The 20,147-nt window shown below is 35.4% G+C and overlaps 1 protein-coding gene across 6 annotated transcripts in view; it reads right to left on the bottom strand.

Moving 5' to 3' along the window:
• Positions 1 to 219: 219 nt before the first annotated feature.
• Positions 220 to 20,147, bottom strand: part of Rmdn2 (regulator of microtubule dynamics 2) — a 48,536-nt gene continuing 28,608 nt past the window's right edge. For all 6 annotated transcript variants that reach the window (XM_070025400.1, XM_070025398.1, XM_070025399.1 and 3 more), the window contains 7 exons: positions 15,433 to 15,508; positions 14,296 to 14,373; positions 10,427 to 10,525; positions 5,895 to 5,948; positions 5,723 to 5,803; positions 3,512 to 3,561; positions 220 to 541 (listed from right to left, as the gene is read on the bottom strand). In XM_070025400.1, the coding sequence (XP_069881501.1) occupies positions 493 to 541; positions 3,512 to 3,561; positions 5,723 to 5,803; positions 5,895 to 5,948; positions 10,427 to 10,525; positions 14,296 to 14,373; positions 15,433 to 15,508 (487 nt within the window). In that variant the 3' untranslated portion in view covers positions 220 to 492. The remainder of the gene's footprint in view (positions 542 to 3,511; positions 3,562 to 5,722; positions 5,804 to 5,894; positions 5,949 to 10,426; positions 10,526 to 14,295; positions 14,374 to 15,432; positions 15,509 to 20,147) is intronic.

Genomic DNA, 20,147 nt, shown 5'->3' with positions numbered 1-20,147 from the left:
CCCAATCCTGTCTTGTCTACTAACAGTTTTCTCTCCCTTTATACACCAGAGCTTAAACTGTTCCTTGGTATAATGTGAAGTTTGGTTTCAATGATTGTATTTTACCACTGCCTTTTTTTAAATTTCAAAAGTATAAAAGTATTATAAAACAAAAGCCTCTTCACAACTTTTAGATACAACTAAGAAATCAGACTAACTTTCTTGTTACAATGAAGGCCATCTGTTTTATTGTATGAAATTACAGGGACACCACAACTGTTAAAATTTTAGTGGAACACGCAGTTACTTCGTGAATGTTTTATGAGAAATATCACAGACAGTTGGACGAGTATCTTCTGAAGTTGAACCTATTCACATTTCTGGTTCTGAACTTCACTTTTCCAAAGTTGTACACAAAGTCTCTTGAGAGGTCAGCAGTTTGTGTACTTCATCTGTGAGTGCAGAATGTACCAGGAACTTGACCTTAGCTGTCCACCAGGAGAAATCCTCATTTCAAGAGTACTGCTGCAGAGATAATCTGGGCTTTCCAAAGTCATGCGTCCTGAGTGATGAATGAAGTAACCACAGAAAATTAGAGTCTATGTGGTTCACTTTGTATGACATTCTCTGGAGCAAGTATAATATTCTATATGTAATGCTGTCATATAAAAATAAAATACTCAGCTCCTTTGCTGAAAGCTAGTGCTCTACCACTTGGAGCCACAGCACCACCTCTGGTATTCTGGTGGTTAATTGGAGATAAGACTTTCATGGGGACTTTCCTGTCCCGGCTGGCTTTGAACTGTCATCCTCAGATCTCAGTCTCCTGAGTAGCTAGGATTACAGGCGTGAGCCACTGGTGACCAGGTTAGAAAATTGTTATAGTTGACTTCATCACATTTTTATTTTGTGTGGTTTTTTTTTTTGATCATGTAATTTGGTAAGGACTGCAAATATGACTAAGTGTAAATTTGGAACTAAGCAAATGGTAGTGCTTATTGGTAACTTGAAACGGGTATGACCATGTCCCAAAGGGGAATTTTCTTTAATACCCTATTGGAGAAACTACTAAATGTTCTAGAAATTCCTATTACTCTGAAGCTCAATATTATTGAGTCAAGCCTTTATCCATAAACTACTATACCACTTATCCAATCGGTGGATTCCAACTTGCCTAGAGAAGACATTTATGAAAAGGACAAAATAGGAACATTATTAAAATAAATGAATGTTGATCAGACATTATGCCATGTTTCAATTATGAGTTCCAAGTCTTACTTCTTTTTTTGTTTTTTTGATCCGGTTGTGGAACCTGAACTCTGGGCATAGGCTCTGTCCCTCAGCTCTTCAGCTCAAGGCTAGTGCTCTACCACTTGAGCCACAGTGCCACTTCCGTCTTTTTTTTCTTTTTGCTTATGTGGTGCTGAGGAATCGAACCCAGGGCCTCATGCACACAAGGCAAGCACTCTACCAGTGAGCCACCTTCCCATCCCCCGAGTCTTACTTCTTTATCTACAGGAATGAGCCTCTATAGTCTTCATAATTTTTAGAGGAAGTCTTTGTACTATTTTCTACTGGAAAGAGCTGTTTTCACAAGGCCTATGATGTAATTTTCTATTACTTGCTGCTCTCACAATTTTCCAGTTCTTTTCATTATGTAGAGCTAGCCAGAGTATCCATAGTACTGTGGGCTCTAAATCCATGAGGGCATCTGTGAGTCCCTGGCCTCCATCTAACCTGCACTTCCAATATGAGACCAGTTGCAGAAAAGAGTGGGTGAGAATTAGTATAAAAGATGAAAGAGAAAAAATAGTTCTATTTGATTAACTGACACCTCTAAGGTAAGGCTTGAAACTTTTGAGTTTGTAAGTCAGTGTATATATGTGTGCATGTGTGTGCACGAGCACATATGTATTAAGAAATTCAAGTTTATTCTGATTTATAGACCGAGTTTAGTTAAAGGATACCAGGGAATCCTTTATAGATTGTTGCAAGCTAAATTCTTGGTGTGTGTGTGTGTGTGTGTGTGTGTGTGTGTGTGTGTGTGTGTGTGTGTGTGTGTGTGTGTGTGTGTGTGTGTGTGTGTGTGTGTGTGTGTGTGTGTGTGTGTGTGTGTGTGTGTGTGTGTGTGTGTGTGTGTGTGTGTGTTACTAGGAACTAAACTCAGAGCTGTGAATTTGCTAGGCAGGCTATCACTTGACCCATACCTCCATCCTTTTAGGTTTTAGTTAATTTTTTTCAGATAGGGTCTCTTTTTGTCTGGGCCAATTTTACATTATGATTCTTCTATCTCTACCTTTTAAGTAGTGTGATTACATACTTCAGCCTCTATGCTGCTCTTATATTCATTTTTTAAAACATTATATACATTTTTATTATTCAAATTGGGAAATGCAGCAAACAAAAAACAATTTTACAGAAATATATAAACTATAACCATTTTAGTGTATTTCTAACAGAATGACTTTGAATTCAATCCAAAGTGCATGGATTTCAGTACCACCACACCAAACAAATACTAATTTCTTATGTCAGAAATAGTACTGTAGTGCATTTTAATTCTGATGTAACTGTTCTCTTAAAATTGGATATGGTTGGGCTGGGAAGATTGCTCAGTGGTAGAGTGCTTGCCTTGCATGCCTGAGGCCCTGGGTTCGATTCCTCAGCACCACATAAGCAAAAAGAAAAAAGCCGGAGGTGGCACTTGTGGCTCAAGTGGTAGAGCGCTAGCCTTGAGCTGAAGAGCTGAGGGACAGCGCCCAGGCCCAGAGTTCAGGCCCCATGACCGGACCCCCCAAAAAAAATTGGATATGGTTATACTGGTATGAACATTTGTATATAAAGCATTCGGACTTTTTTCTTTAGCAATATCTCCATAAAATGGAAGGGTAAAGTTGGAGTTTATGTAGCTTAAAGGCTCTAGATACATTTTGCCAATAGTTTGTTCCCAAAAATGTCCTCCTGCTAATAGTATATGAGACTATTTCCTCTTGTGGCATTGGCATTAGTATTTTCTGAAAGAAGAGAAATCCTTACAAATTTGATAGTAAAGCAATATTTTATTATAATGTACCATGTATCTCCACTTAGTAGTTGTATTTCTTCTTTGGGTTTTGCTACCAACAACTGTGCTTATTATTTTCAGTTTTCAACATTAATAAAATTATTTTGCTTTACAAAATCTCTATTGAAACAAGGATTCAATATTAGAATTTATTTATTGGATTGATTTAAATATTTTATTTAAAGAAATATTCTTAAGGCTACAGTTTATTGATAGGAAAAATACAAAGCATACATGTTTATAGATCATTATATACTGACATTATAGTAAATAGCATTCTCCAAATAACATGATTTGTTTATAATGCTGCTAATAAGAGTCATTATGAAGAAACACATTTTTACCTTCAAATCAGAGCACATTACCCTTACATAGTAAAGAAAAAAATGATGATTAAAAATATAACTGTGAGAAACTTAAACTTTAGTAGACCCATCGGATTTTTGAAGAGTAAGTTCTTTTATTTACCTCTTCAAGGCAGCAATTATTTTTTTCACTTCTTTATGCGCTTCTTTGTCCTATAAAAGACAAATATAATGAAATTTCACACAATTACTCTGGTACTTTGAAACAGACTACAGTGGAGTACAGGCATATTTTTTGAATGGCCTTTACTGAGAAACTGGATTTCTTAGTACTGAGCAGGATGGAGATCTATGAAAATGTGAGTTAATGTGAAGAGTTATCTTCAGGCTCTTCCTCCATCAGAACTGGAGTGGTAAGGACTCAGGAAGAGGAAAGCCTTCCATGTAAGTTCACACAATGGATCCACCAGCATGTCAACAGGATTGCTGTTTTTTCTCTTCAACTGTGAGATGTGAGGAAGCCCTAGTGTGCGCTCTCTCTCTCTCTCTTACTCTCTCCCTCTCTCTCTCTCGCTGTGTGTGTGTGTGTGTGTGTGTGTGTGTAATCTGTGTATGTGAGATGGCCTTTATATATTTTTTATAGCCACATCCTGCTGTGAGCTGAGGACCTTCCATGTAAGTTCACACAATGGATCCACCAGCATGTCAACAGGATTGCTGTTTTTTCTCTTCAACTGTGAGATGTGAGGAAGCCCTAGTGTGCGTTCTCTCTCTCTCTCTTACTCTCTCTCCCTCTCTCTCTCTCTCGCTCTGTGTGTGTGTGTGTGTGTGTGTGTGTGTGTGTGTGTGTGATCTGTGTATGTGAGATGGCCTTTATATATATATATATATATATTTTTTTTTTTTTTGGGTCCGGTCGTGGGGCCTGAACTCTGGGCCTGGGCGCTGTCCCTCAGCTCTTCAGCTCAAGGCTAGTGCTCTACCACTTGAGCTACAGCGCCACTTCCGGCTTTTTTCTTTTTGCTTATGTGGTGCTAAGGAATCGAACCCAGGGCCTCGAGCATGCAAGGCAAGCGCTCTACCACTGAGCCACCTTCCCAGCCACATCCTGCTGTGAGCTGAGGACCTGTAACCACATGAACATTCATTCGCTGTGCCCTAAGTGTGACGATTTGTCTGCTGCACAGAGTTTAATGATCAGCTCCTTCCTGTGGGGCTTGTCTTGTTCCCTCTAGTCTTACACCTAACTAGCAGCATTAGGATGCTTTGTATGCTAGCTGCCATGTGAATGTCCATTAACGATTCAACTGATCTCTCAGGGAAAGGTTATCTCACAGAAAGGGAGAAAAATTTGAAACTTTATAGTACATGTAAAAATCTAAGTAAGAAATTTTTTTTAGAGCAAGGAGGATCATTTAGTGCTAATATACTCAGGAGTTCATCAATCTTTTTCAACAGTTGACAGGTGAAGGATGGAATAGCTTCTTTGTAATATGAGGACAAACGTTCCATTCTCACATGTAGTTATAGAATACCAATCACACTAGCACTGACATTGTAACAAATGAGTTCTTCCAAGGAAGAGTTACTTAATCCATAGACCAAGACAATAAAGAGTTTGCATGTTACTTTGGTTAGAGAAAAGAAAATAGTGGGGTGTGGGCAAAGAAACTAGGTCTGTCTGAGAGTTTGCTACTAGGCTATCTTGATATAACATTTGTAGTGACAAACTATAACATGGTCTCAGTTCCTGTTCAATAAATCCCTGTCAGGTTTATAGATATTTAAGGCCAAAAAGCCCAAATGTTTTTGTATAAAAGAAAATGCTGGAAGTGGCGCTGAAGCTCAAGTGGTAGAGCGCTCGCCTTGAGCTGAAGAGCTGAGGGACAGCACCTAGGCCAATTGTTCAAGCCCCATGACCAACAACAACAACAAAAAATGCTATGACAGAAGCAGAAAATAAGAGAGTGATTTACAACTCCCCTTTCCCCCCACACCAAATGGCTGAAGGGTACAAACTTTCAATTGTAGTATAAGTAAGCTGTAAAAATATCCATCTTGTGACTGTAATTAATAACACTGTATTGTACACTTGACGTTTGCTAAAAGATGAAATTTTTGGTGTCAACAGCAGTAACAAAGATAACTGTGGTAATGGATATGTCATTTAGTTTGATGGTGATTATCATTTCATAGTATATACATATATTAAAACATCAAGTTATACACCTTACATATACAGTTCTATTATATTTTAGCAAACCTGGAAAATAAAAATAAGCAAATATTTAGAAAATTAAGAAAAATCCATATATACTAAGCTAGCTGTTTATGTTTTATCTTGCATAGTACTCTTGTCACTGGGTAGACTTACCTCTTTGGAAACAATAGGGAGTAATAATGCCATGTTACAGAACTTCCAAGCATCCTGATTTTTGTCAAGATCAAAACAACACTAGAAGTGAAAAATAATTATATTAAAGGTAGCAATCTCATTTTTATGTAAATAGATTCAAAGTGATCTTTAAACAAGTAGTCTTCATTACCTTGGCCAAATACATGTAATTGGACATAGAATAGCCAGATTGGAGTTCTTCAGCCTGATTTAAGAGAAAGCCGACAGAAAAACAGTCAAATATCACAATAATAACATTAGCTACAAGAGATATTATGAACCAAATTGTGCTAATGACTTAATGTGGTTATTTCACAGTTGACTCCTTAGCCAGTACCATTTATCAATATCTTTGGGGAAAAACATAGTCTTTGAACTTAGCCATTAAAGTATAAATAATCTCATAAAGTAATGTCAAAAAAGGAAACTCACAAATATGTGTGTATACATATACATACATGTACATACACATTCATATATAAGCATATGTCTTTCCCTAGACTAATAATTGATTTCGGATTAATTCAAACATGACTGAATAACATCAGAATTACTTCAAATGTTTTAAAAGGAAAGACAGATCCTTGAAACACCTATTTCAAGTAGTACACAACAGCAGAGAAGGAACTTAAGGAGGTACTTTTATTTAAAAGGGATTTTACCCTTCACTATTTCTCCTTTATGGACCAATTATGTATCTTTATCTTTGGAAGAAAAGGCGTCTTTCCTAGATATGGTAGTGCTAGAGCAAAGTATTAACCTCAATCCCCAAAGTGATAAACCCAAGCATAGAAGGAAGCTGAATCTAAGAGAGGGACAATTCTAAAACCTTCCAAAAATATGCTTGTTTTACAAGGCTGAATCTAAGAGAGGGACAATTCTAAAACCTTCCAAAAATATGCTTGTTTTACAAGATACAAACTATCTTGACATTTCCAAAATTTAAAAGGTGAAAGCTTCTCCTTTCAAATTTTCTTCTCAGTTCAATCCCATTTCCCAGGAGTAACCACTATCAACAGTTTGACACATACCCTATCAGATTCTTCATAAAAGTCCAGGGCAAAGGAAAAAAAAATGAGACCATTTTTTAAAATGTGAGCCTTAAGCTACTCCCTCCCTTCAGGTATTACAAACACATTTTCATGTTAGCATTCAAAGTTCTACTTCATTATTCCTAGGAGACATATTTCATACTATAGGTATTCCATGATTAAATTAAACATTCCCTAATGGTATTCTCTATTTCTACTATTATCAATATTGACCAAACACATGCTTGATCCTACATGCTTGTTGGAAAGAGACTAAAACACATGTCTAACTGTGAAGTGGAAGAGAACTAGCAAGGCCAAAGGAAGCTGTAGCTCAGACCCAGCCAGGCCTGGCTTTGAATGTCCTGTGGAGCCTCCCACGGTGTAGGTGGAGCCTGGCTTACCCACGTGTTTTCTTGTCTAACCATTTCCACTTCAACATTTGTAGTTCAGTATTATTTTTAAGCTAGTCTAATAAAAAGGCGTGGACTGAAATTTGGTCAACTTTTCCTCCTTCTAGGTCCACTAGCTGCCTGAGCTTTGTGCAAATCCTATCTGGATAATTTGCCTCAATCCATGCATCTCTAAGTAGCTTATTTCTTTAATGTATACTTTTGAATCCTTTATACATATTTTAGTGCCCAGATTTAATTAATAAAAGTTATTATAAATCAGAATATTTTAATTTTTATTTTGTTCTTATGGCTAAAAAACAAACCAAAAGCTGAGCACTGGTGGCTCATGCCTGAAGTCACAGTTACTCAGAAGGCTGAGATCTAAGGATCGTGGTTTGCAGCCATCCCAGGAAGAAAAATCTGTGAGATTCATCTCCAGTTAACCACCAAAAAAGTCAGAAGTAAAACTGCAGCTCAAGCGGGAGAGTAGTAGCCTTGAGCACAAGAGCTCAGGGACAGCATCAGGTCCTGAGCACAAGCCCCAGGACCAGCACACAAACACATAAAAAATCCCCAAGGAACAGTCAGGCTATGAACAAAACTGAATTTCCAAAGTGAGGCCAATTTGGACTTTTTACCAAATTCCTTAATGAATTAAAAGGAGAGTAGTATTTAGTATAATGCTTGAATTAGTCTCTCTCTCTAGAGAGACTCTTAGAACAGTCTTTGTCATAATATGTGGCAAAGAATACTACACGTGTTTACTTGCTCTTGGCTATCCAAGCTCCTTAAAGGCAGGAGCTGTGCTGGTCACTTCTGCGTTCCCTACATTTATAGTATGTTTGATATTAGGTATCTGCTTAATCAACATTGTTGAATAATAAGCTATGCTTTAAAATAGAAACTCAAGGAATTGCTTGCTTCTTTTTTTCTTTAACTATAACAGCACATAAAAGAAAGCTTAGAGGCTAGGAAGTTGGCTCAGTAGTAAAGTGCTTGCCTCACATGCATGAGGCCCTGGGTTCAATTCCTCAGCACCACTTAAGCAGAAAAAAGCTGGAAGTGGTGCTGTGGCTTAAGTGGTAGGGCGCTAGCCTTGAGCTGAAGAGCTGAGGGACAGCGCCCAGCCAAGTTCAGGCCCCACGACCGACAAAAAAAAAAAAAAAAAAAAAAGAAAAGAAAAAAGAAAGCTTAGTAGCTGGGGAAACAACTGATAAAGACTAGAGATCCTACAATTGGAAACAGTATGTAAAATCATGGCTGCTGATCTATCAATTTTGTCATCCTGTCCTCTACTACATTCACTCTTTCTTGGGTCCCGTAGTTCCCAACTCTGCCATAGGTTTCCAGAAATCACTCTGAAAGCTTCAAAACTACTGATCAAACTTCAAAAACATGTGCTATATATTCAACCATTCAGTCCCTAGATATAAACCTAAGAAAAATAAAAACATGTCCACACAAATGTTTGCATATAAATATTTATGGATGCTTTATCCAAAACAGTCACATATTAGAAATAACTCAAATGTTCACAGATTGTATAAGATATAAATCTTGTAGTATAATACCAATAAGAAAATATTACTCTGAAATAAAAAACAATAACAATATACTAAATAAAATAAATCTAAAATCATTCTAAGTGAAAGAAGTCACGTATACATACAAGCAAAAGTTGTATGATTCCATTTATATAAAATTTTAGACCAGGCAAAACTAATCTATGGTGACAGCAGATTAGTGGTTACCTGGAGTGGAAAACTGCCTGTAAAGAGCCAAAGGTAACTTCATGGTGATGGAAATGCACTATGTTTTGAAATGGTGATGATTACACAGGGATATAAATTTGTCAGATTTCATTGAAGTATGTTGAAATGGGTGTAATTTATTATATATAAACTATACTTCAATGTACACAAAGACTCTCAAACAATTACTGTGAGTCATGGCCTTGGGTGACATATTTTAAGGCTACAATGATGTTAACAAGTAGCAGTTTTGACTGTCACTGCCCTAGAGAAGAGTGGCAGAATTTTGGATGAGATGGGAATCATAATCCATCTTGAAAGCATTTCTATAGGAAGTCATGGATGATGATTAGTCAACTTTGAGGCCATGGAAGACCAGATTTTCCATTAATAAAGAAAAAAATTTCTATATCTATGTATATCTATATTTATATAGGTACAGGTAAATATTTACTTGCAATCCTTAATGTGCTAGACCTCTGGGACAAGACGATTGCAGGCACTGCTGTGTATAATTTTTACAAAAGCTGTACAAAGTAGGTACTATGCCTACTTCATAGATGAACAATTTATGATGTAAGAAAAATAAAAGAAGACATCCAGGTCATGCAGACAGAAAAGACTCACTCCCAGTTTCATTTTTCCTATTCTAAAGCCTGTACAGGACCCAACTGAATTATGCTCTGCCTAGAAACAAAGTCCTGGTCCCTTGAACTCTCTATAAAGAGATGGCTAGGGGCAAGAACTCCAAAATCTGAAACTTTTTGAGAGCTGACTTGATGGTACTCAAGTTTCAGATTTTGAGACATTCATGATTTCAGATCCTTAACCTGTAACTAAGATTTTATAATCAGTTCCAGAGAAAGGAATGAGACCAATCAGATGTTAATTATATGACTAGATATATTATACATTTCCATGAGTGCCTACTTTCATATAACTCTTCAAAGTTATATTAATATAATAGCTTTGCATTTTAATGTAAGAATAAAAATACTGGATCTGATGTCCTAAGAGTCTTCTACAGAAATGTCTATAAGGCTTTTAGGAGGTAGTTTTTAAAGTAACTCTCCCTTTGGGATATTTTAATTAAGATTAAACCAATTCCTGCTTAAGATCATGAGTAGTGTGGGAAGCAAGTCTGAATTAGAGCCTGATTGTTCCTACACATGCTACATGAGGTGGAGCTGCTTCCAGATTTGGTAGGAGGATAATATGATGGGGCTGCTGTATCTAAAGTCTCATGTAGATAGCTGGATGATTTTTAAAAAGGATCTTGTTATTCCTAGGACTAGCATAGCTAGAGGATCAAAAATGTTTATGTATGAAGCATACTTTGGATCATATGATGCTCAAAACAGCATCGTAAAAGCCAGGATTCATTCTGGGGTTTCAAGTAGAGAACTATACAACAAAGAAGAGAAACATTTCCTTGACATCAGGGGTAGCAGGGACTGGTGAAAATAGCAGGCAGTCTGACACTAAAATAACAGAGAAAAATTATACCTTTAGGAAGTTGTGAAAAGATTCTTGTATAGTTGAGGATGGTATTTTTCCAAACAGAGTAGCAGCCATTTTTTTCTCGATCCAACTCAGTTTTGAGATCTGCAAAGGCAAAGTAATATCACTCTTAGAAGTTATTCACTTTTTGAATCTAGTCTCTTCAATTCAATATAAATGTATATATCTATGTGTATGCATTTAGATAAGACAAATATAAGTACAAATACTTGAGCGATCTCTTCCTTTGGGTAATCGAGTATAATGTTTATTTTATAGATTTTTTTGGGGTGTGTACTGAAGTTAGAACTTAGGATCCTCACACTTGTTAGGCAGGTACTTATCAGCCACGTCTCCAGTGGTATTTTACAGTTTTGAGGCTGTTACTAGGAGCATACTGGCTTTAAAACACTTTCTTGGTGAACTGATTTACTATTTTACTGTTATTCTCTTTGTCTCTAGAGATAATTTTGCCTTTAAATTTATGTATGTGTGTGTACCTATGCACATATGTATTTTGTTTACAATTTGACTGATACAATTTTTACTTATTTTTTCACAGTTTTTGATGGCTATGAATATATTAAATCAGTGCTTACTGAAGGATAAGCCTCATAGAGTTTTTATATATTATTTATAATTTTATACTAATTGTTATGAGTTTTTATAAATGTACACAATTTCAAACTACCACAACAACCAATAGAGTACGTTGGTATCATCCCCAAAGTTCATACCTTCTCCCTTGCAGTTAGTGTGCTCATCCTGTTATTACTGCCAGGCAATTACTGATGTGTTACCATAGCCTACCTTTTCTAGTTTCACATCAATGCCATTATACACTTAAGCTTTGTGTCTTCTTGGCATAATGCTTTGATGTTTCATCTGTGTTGTTAGGCTGCTTAAGCTTCTGTGACCCCTTAGTCTATGTATGCAGCTATATTTTCATTTCTTATATTATCATCACTCAATTTGAGAGCCCAAATATCCTTGGTATTGTCTTTTTAATTTGAGCCATTTTAGTGTGTATAAAGTGATTCCTCCCTGTGGTTTTATGTGTTTAGTTGTACTAAATACGTTGAATGGCTTTTCATAGGCTTACCTTACACACTCAGACTTTTTTTGTGAAATGATTTAACTAAAACTTCAAACATATGCAGTAGAGACAAGTTCCAGTTTATTCCCTTTTGATTAAATTTTGTGGCTATAGTCAGTAAGAGACAAACTACTGTAAATGTTATAAAAACTGATATCCTGGAATAAAAGATAAAAGCTCTATCAAGTCCTGTAGTGAGTTACAGTTTCACTTGTTTCAAAACTATAAACTAATAGGTTATTTTCAGAGAACAGCTTTAAATTTTGTTCATGGTTATCATCCATTTCACCTTAATATCTTTTATTTAATAAAATACATTATACAAAGCTGTTCAATATTCTGCTTGAAAGTCTTTTAGGTTTATTTCTGTTCTATTTGTCCATTTGTTCCTGTTGGCTTATTTCTTGCATAACTGACTATTCTTGACTGAGTTAACTATTATTATACTGCTTGTATATTCTTCATTCTCTAAAAGTTTTCTTTTTCAGTTACTCAGCCATTCAAGCAACAACTTGGTATAAAGGTACCTATTTAAAAATTTATTAAGGGGAAGCACAGAAAGGGTGAACACAAAGGGTGAACCAATTCAGCAGTGATACTCACTAGACACTAGGTTGGAAATGAACTATACAACTTAGGGACCTGGGGGGTTGGAAGGAAAAAAAACTGGGACAAAATGAGGGAGGGGATGACACTGTTCAAAAACAAATTAGTTATTACCTGACTTACATAATTTTAAACCCTCTACACATCACCCTCACAATAACAAATAAAAATAAAGTTGAAAAATTATTAATTCTTTTATTATCCTTAAATAGCTGTACAAAGGGGTTTCAATTCAACATATCAATTCATGAGTATAATGAAGAGATGCTTATCTTAAGTGGGAAGATCTGGGCTTGCTGCTGAGCACACCAAGAGGTGTAAAACATGGACCTCTCCATGTAACCTCTTCCAGATAACTCAGCTTCAAAAGAAAGTAAATAGCATGAAAAAGTAGGAGTTGTTGGGAGGTATTACAATTTTTTTAAAACAACAAATGGTATAGTTAACAGTTCACTATTTCAGAGAGAGAGAGAGAGAGATCAATGCATATTTTATAACATTAAATAGATAACTAAAATGTGAGTGCTATAATCATTCCATTATTTGACTTTGCAATCTCCTATCTAGGACAAAAAAATGGGGAAAAATTATTTACCTTTCTTCTTTTCCTTATCAAAATGTAAGCTTCTTTCCTATGTGGCAGTATATGAAAAGCATGGATTTTGAATTAAACTTGAATTCCACACTGGCTCTTTCATAAACTACTTCGTTTATGAACATGAAGAGTTAGTTTCTTGTTGTTGTTGTTTGTTTTTTTTTTTCTGCCACTCCTGGGGCTTGAACTCAGGGTCTGGGCACTGTCCCTGAGCTTCTTTTGCTCAAGGCTAGCACTCTACCACTTGAGCCACAGTGTCACTTCTGGCTTTTTCTGTGTATGTGGTACTGAGGAATTGAACTCAGGGCTTCATGAATGCTAGGCAAGCACTCTACCACTAAGCCACATTTCCAGCCCCAGGAGTTAGTTTCTTAATTTTATTTATCTATTTATTTATTTTGGTTGGACATGGGGCTTGAACTCTGGGCCTAGCTATGTCCCTGACCTCTTCAGCTCAAGGCAAGTGCTCTTGAGCTACAGCATCACTTCTGGTTTTTTGGTGGTTAATTGTAGATAAGAGACTCATGGACTTTCCTGCCCGGGCTGGTTTTGAACCATGATCCTCAGATCTCAGCCTCCTGAGTAGCTAGAATTACAGGTGTAAACTACCAGCGCCTGGTTTAGTTTCTTAATCTTTTAAAACTGGAACTGCTTGAAGGATTCAATGCAACAATGAATATAAAGCATAAAATGCATATGTAGCATACTAAAGCTGTTCAATAAAAGCAACCTTCCCCCCATAATTCTCTTTCAGGGGTCAGTGATAGAGGACTCGTCTAGCAGGCAAGAAGCCCTGGATGTGATCCTTAGCATGGAAGATAGAGATACAGAGATAAACATAGAGATGATTGACCTTAATGAAAAGGTTACTGCTTTTTCTCAGCCTACTTTCCATATTTAAAATAGCATTTTCCTGTTGTGGCAACTTTTTTTTTTTTTGACATTTTCAAACTTTGTTACATTCAGAATATTTTTGCTTTCTATTACTCCTCTGTAAACTAATAAAATTCTTAAGACACTGGGTCTTAGCATGACTGGTACTCACATCAAACTACTTCAATATGTCTCATATCTCTTCTAAACTAGAGTCCTTAAAGAAGGAACAACACACACACACACACACACACACACACATACACTTGAACATATTTTGTGTGTATAACACTGAATCATCTTCTGACACTAAATTAGTACATATTTTTGTTCTGTAATCCCTGTGGGATGAAAAGTAGCCTTCCCACAGAACTATGAATGTACCCACACATACAAGTGTGTGAATGCCTGACCTCAACCAGAGAGAGCACAAAGTAGTCTGCAACCTCTTAGTTGTGTGCAATATATAAAGTGCTAGCTTATATATTATAAAATAGACATTACAAATTATAACATGTAAATTATAAATTCACAGTGAAAGATAAAACATGTATGTTGCATTAAAAATTTATACTGATTTTGTGATGCTCCCTCCAATAAGCACCAAGGTAAAAAAAAAATCAAAGAATGAGTAGATGACTGAAAATGTATCATATCCTCATAGTGCATTCAAGTAAGATTTATGAGCATAGACACTCAACTTACAGTGTAACAGTATCTTCCCTTGAGATAATACAAAAAGGGTTCTGCAGGTAAAAGTTCGATTGCCATATCTAGATGCTCCTAAAAAAAACAGCAAAAGGAAATGTCAACTCTCAAGTTTCAGATATTTCTGAATGACTCCATTCTAAATCCAGTGAACGTTAAGGTGGTTTTTCACTGTCCTAGAAACCTCCTCCATCCTTACCATTAATACAGTTAAATACTTGTGACAATTCAATGATCAAAGACACTTGCAAAGAGAAGCCAAACTATGGCTGTGAGAAAGGCAATAAGCAATCAAAAGCTCAAATGCTACAATAAGAAGAGAAAGCATTCAGGCTGAATATTTGCCTCTGAGCTCACTAGATTTGCCCAGAGAAGGATACAGATTCCTAATGACATGGAGTATGGAGTAGGATGTAACAAAAGAAAATATAACAGAGCAATATGGGCAAGGAATAGATTCCTTTTGCCTTGCCAGAATGTTCTCAGGAAGCCAGCAAACAGGGAAGAACTGTTTCTCCTTCCTGCAATTACTGATCCTAGGAGGTTATTTACTAAACTATCCTTAAAGGCAAATAGCAAATGGTTTGTATGTGGATTACTTATTTTGCTCATGCATTGTAGTAAATTCATGCTCTAGACTAGTTGCTGCCATATTTATGATGATGGTGAGCTCATGACTAACAGGTCAATCCTTAATCTTTAAAAATAAATAATTCTTATCTACTGTTTAAATTCTTTTTTAAAAAACAGGATCTGGGATAATAATATTTAACCACCAAAATAGTTTGATTCTTTTTGTCATAGTACTATTTAAAAGAGTACCATTTTATTTCCTTCTGCTTAAATGACAAAAGAATAGGAGAGTTTACCTTCCATAATTTAAACATTTTTAAGTATCAAGAACTAACTTCCAAGCTCAGAGAGACAAATGGCGCATGTTTTCTCTCGTATGTGGAAGCTAGATCTAAAACATCCTAGAACACTAGAGATTCCACACAGTGAGACTGAAAGAGAATTCTCTTAGGGGAGGAATGCAAAGGCCCAATGTCTTAGTGCCTCTGATCATATAATGTAGTATTTATCAAAATGAACTCCAGAAAATGGAAACAAGAGTTTTTTTCCTTCAAGAAATACCTTGAAGTGATGTCCATAGTTGATTTTGTTTTGTAAGCCTTCAAACTCAGATACACATCCACACAAAACTGCATACCTGCAAAAGATTAAGATTATGTAATAATAACTGAGATTAAAAAATACAATTTGGGACGCTTTCTCAATCATCTATGTAAGCATAATGTTCATATACAAAATGAAGGAAACGCTTCCTTAATTTGAAAAATGACATTATGAATTTTGACAAATGTATAATGACATTCAGCCACCACTGAAGTAACTTATAGAATTATTTCACTGTTCTAAACACGTCCTTGATGCTCTGCCTATTCATGTATGATAACCCCTCCCCCAACTCCTGACACTGATTCTTTTATTGTCTTAATACTTTGGTATTTTCCAGGATGGAATCACAAGGTGTTTAGCTTTTTCTAATGGGCTTCTTTTACAGGGTAGTATTCATTTACGGTACCTCCATGTGCTTTCATGATTGATCATTCTTCTCTTTTAATTGTTGAATTATCTATTATCAGGATGTATTAAGTTATACTTAGCTATTCACCTTCTTGGCTGCTTCAAAGTTTAGGCAGTTATAAATAAAGCTGCCATAAACATTCATATGCAAACATGGAAACAAATTCTCAATTCCTTTGGGTAAATATCATGAAGCATGGAGGCTGATCATATGTTAGGAGGCTGATCAGATGGTAAGAGTATGCTTATCTTTATAAACAAACAAATACACACCAAAACCTGTCCCAACTGCTTTCCAATGACTTTACTATTACACATCCCCACACCAGGTATACATAAAATCTCTGTTGCTTCACATCCTTGTCAGGAATTGGTGGTGTTAGTGTTTCAGATTTTGGTTGTTCTGGTAGGTGTGCATCTCATTTTTGTTTTAATTTAAAATCCCCTGTGACATCATGTTGAACGAACATTATTTCATAGGCTCACTTGCCATCTATATTTGCCTTAGTGAAATTTGTCCGGGTCTTGTTACATTTTTAATTACTTTTTTGGTAGTCCTATTGTGGAGTTTAAAGTATTTTTTTCATGTATTTTGTATAATAGGCTTTAGTCAGATGTATTTCTTGAAAATATTTTTTCCCATTAGCTTGTCTTCTCATCTGTTGACTGTCTTTCATGGACCTTTTAAATTTTAGTGAAGTTCATTTTGTGAATTCCTTCATAGATTGTATCTTTGGTGTTTGTTGTGTCTATAAAGTTATTGCTATGTGCCAGATTATTTTGTTTTTCTATAGGACTATAATCCATTTTGAGCTAGTATAGTGAAAGATAAAGGCCACATCTATTGTCATGTGGATATCCAGTTGCTTTAGTACTTTTTGTTGAAAAGTCTGACTTTGTTCCTTGTATTCATCTTTGTTCCATTTTCAAAGATCATTGACTATATTTATGTGAACTCATTTTGTCCCATTGATCTATTGGTCTCTTCTTTTGGCAACATCATTCTGTTTTGATTACTATAGCTTTATAGTCAGTCTTGAAGTCAAGTACTTTGCTTTGTTTTCACCTTTAATATTGGGTTGGGTTTTTTTTTTTGCCTTTTAAATATATGGTGTTTATTAACAACAACAAGGTAAATAGCTGAGATTTTGATTAGGATTGTATTTGAATCTACTGATCAAGTTGGAAAAAATTGGAATCTTGACAATGTTGGATTCCTCTGTTTGGGACCCTGAAATACTTCTCTATTAACATTATATATATTTCACCAGAGTTTTGTAGTTGCTCTCATATAGATCTCATATTCTACTAGAACCTAAGAATTTCAATTTAGGGATGACAATGCAATGCAGTTTATTGTGTTACAGATTCCATTTGTTTTTCTACAGTAACCTTGTATTCTGTAACCTTGTTATAGTTGCTTAATCTCTCCTTTTTCACCATTTATTTTGGAATTTTTCAGAAAATCATGTCATCAGTAAATGGAAAGTTTTATTTATTTCCTCCCAGTCTGCACTTATTTACTTTCTTGTCTTATTGCATTAGCTAGAATCTCTACTAGAATGTGGAATAGCAGTGATGACAAGGGAAGGTCTTACCTGATACTACTTTTAGTTTTATTTTAATAATAGGAAAGTTTCTACCACTAATATTGTTTTTGTATTACCTACAGGTTTTTAGTAGATGTTTTTATTAAGTTGAGGAATTTCCTTTCTGTTCCTAATTTGCTGAGAGGTTGTATGTGTATGTCTGTGTGTGTATGTATATGCATACCCACATGTATGATTTTGTAAGTCATTTTCTGTATTTATTAATATGATCATTAATTTTCTCCTTGGCCTGCTAAAGTAATATATTAATAAATTTTCAAATGTTGAGCCATGGTATATAATTATTTTTATACTTTGCTAAGATTCACTTTGCTACTTCACTCAGGAGTTTTGCAACTATATTTATGAAACATACTAGCCTATATTTTTATGTTATTATATTATTTTGTCTGGTTTTAATATTAAGGTACAGGTATTACAGAATGAATTAGAAAGCATGCCTTCTGCTTCTCTCTTCTGGAAGAGATGATAGACTATTAGTATAGACTATTTACTAATTATTACTAATGTCTATTACAATTAGCATAAGTTTTTCTTAAATAACCCATCTGGACCTGGTAACTTCTATTATTTATTTTGTTCTTTGGTAGATAAAGACTTACTCAGATTGTCCACTTATCATAGTCTTTGGAATGCTCTCTACAAGTCTGTTGTACTATTCTTTTTTTTGGGGGGGGGGGTCCTGTCGTGGGGTCTGAACTCTGGGCCTGGGCGCTGTCCCTCAGCTCTTCAGCTCAAGGCTAGTGCTCTACCACTTGAGCCACAGCGCCACTTCTGGCTTTTTTCTTTTTGCTTATGTGGTGCTGAGGAATCGAACCCAGGGCCTCATGCATGCAAGGCAAGTGCTCTACCACTGAGCCACTTTCCCAGCCCCTTACACCTAGTTTCTACTATTACTAACATCTTATTTTGCTACATTTGTCCCATGAACTCATTAATATACTAATATTACTAAACTTCATACTTAATTTCTAAGCATTTCTCTAATGTTCTTAGCAACTTCTCTTTTCTTTCTCTCATTCCTTCCACCTTTACTTCTGTTAATTCACATATTATTATATCTTTAACATGTATAATCTCTTGAATTATTATTATCATTTATCATAAACTGTGCTCCTCCAGATTTTGTGTTACCTACAGCTTCTATAAGAATAGCTTTTTGGGAAGGGGAAACAAAGGAGGAGGCTACAATGCTTGATAAGAAATGTACTCATTATATTGCCCATGTAATTGTAACCCCTCTGTACAGTATTTTCACAATTAAAAAAAAGAATAGCTTCTATTATCTTCATCAACTCATAAAATTCTTAAACATATGGGTGTCTAAAATATAGACTTGTTCCTAAAACTACTCTTAGATTCACAAGATCTATTGGATATCTAAACCTTAAACCCTTCTGGGAGTCTAGGTAATGTATCTGCTTGCCCAAAGATGTTTTAAGGGATACTGATCCAATTCATTGTTAAATCTAGATGTACCAGGACAATTTTTTTATTCTACTTAGTAGTAAGGATCTTAAAAAAATCATCATGTGTTTTTACAATAGATGTCTATATTGGCCTGCTGGAACTTTTTCTATCACCTAGAGATTCACAAAACAGACCAACTTTTTTTGTGCTACAATCAAAGGAATAGGTAGCACAAAGTCATGGAACTGACTTTTCAATTATCTGAAAATCAGAACTTCTTATGTATTATCTCCAAGTCATTGAGTGAAAAAAGCAAAATTATAAACAAAGAGAAATTCTATGAATAACAAATGCCATTATTTGAAATACATATGTTTTCTATTTTAAACAATGTCACTCGACTCAAAGACAAATAGTATATGTTTTCTCATATGTGGAATCTGGAATCTGGACTTTTTAAAAAAAAAAACATAAAAGAGGAACTATTAGCAGAAGGACCAGCAGGAGATGGATAGAGAAATGAGAAGGTATGAGTTGAGGGGAAATGATTCAAGTACATTATATGCATGTCATAAAAATGTCGTAACAAAACACATGTAAAAATTTACAAGCAAGTTAAAAGGAGGGAACAGGGAAGAAGGAGAAGAAAGAGTAATAGAAGGGGTGAATATGACTGAAGAACATTATATAGAAATATCATACCAAAACCCCTTAGTTTGTAGAGCTAATATAGTTAATAATTCAAAACACACATATGTAGCTTTCTAAAGTCTCTTATAAGCAAATATTTGTAACACATTTAACAAAGTTTGAATAATATCATAAAAAATGTCACTAGTCTTGTTTTTATAATCATTAAACAAATCTGCTTCTTAGCCAGGCACTGGTTACTCATGCCTGTAGTCCCAGCTACTCAAGATGCTAAGATCTAAGGATCACAGTTGGAAACTAGCAAAGGCAAGAAAGTCCATGAGACCCTTATCTTCAATTAATGACTAACCTGAGCTATGCCTCAAGTAGTAGAGCACTACCCTTGAGTGAACAAGCTAAAGGACAGCATATAGGCCCTAAGTCTGAGCAAAAGGAAGGAGGAAAGAAAAAAAAAGAAAGAAAGAGAGAAAGAGAAAGAAGGAAAGAGAGAAAGAGAGAGAAGGAAGGAAGGAAGGAAGGAAGGAAGGAAGGAGGAAGGACTCTTCCTTTAAAATCTAAAATATTTATCATTGTTCATATCATAAATTCAAA

The sequence above is a fragment of the Dipodomys merriami genome, unplaced genomic scaffold, assembly GCF_024711535.1.
Source record: "Dipodomys merriami isolate MVZ:Mamm:240054 unplaced genomic scaffold, mDipMer1.0.p SCAF_17, whole genome shotgun sequence".
Lineage (NCBI taxonomy): Eukaryota > Metazoa > Chordata > Mammalia > Rodentia > Heteromyidae > Dipodomys > Dipodomys merriami.
Note: the sequence above shows the minus strand (reverse complement) of the source record. Positions and strands in the feature narration are given on the sequence as shown.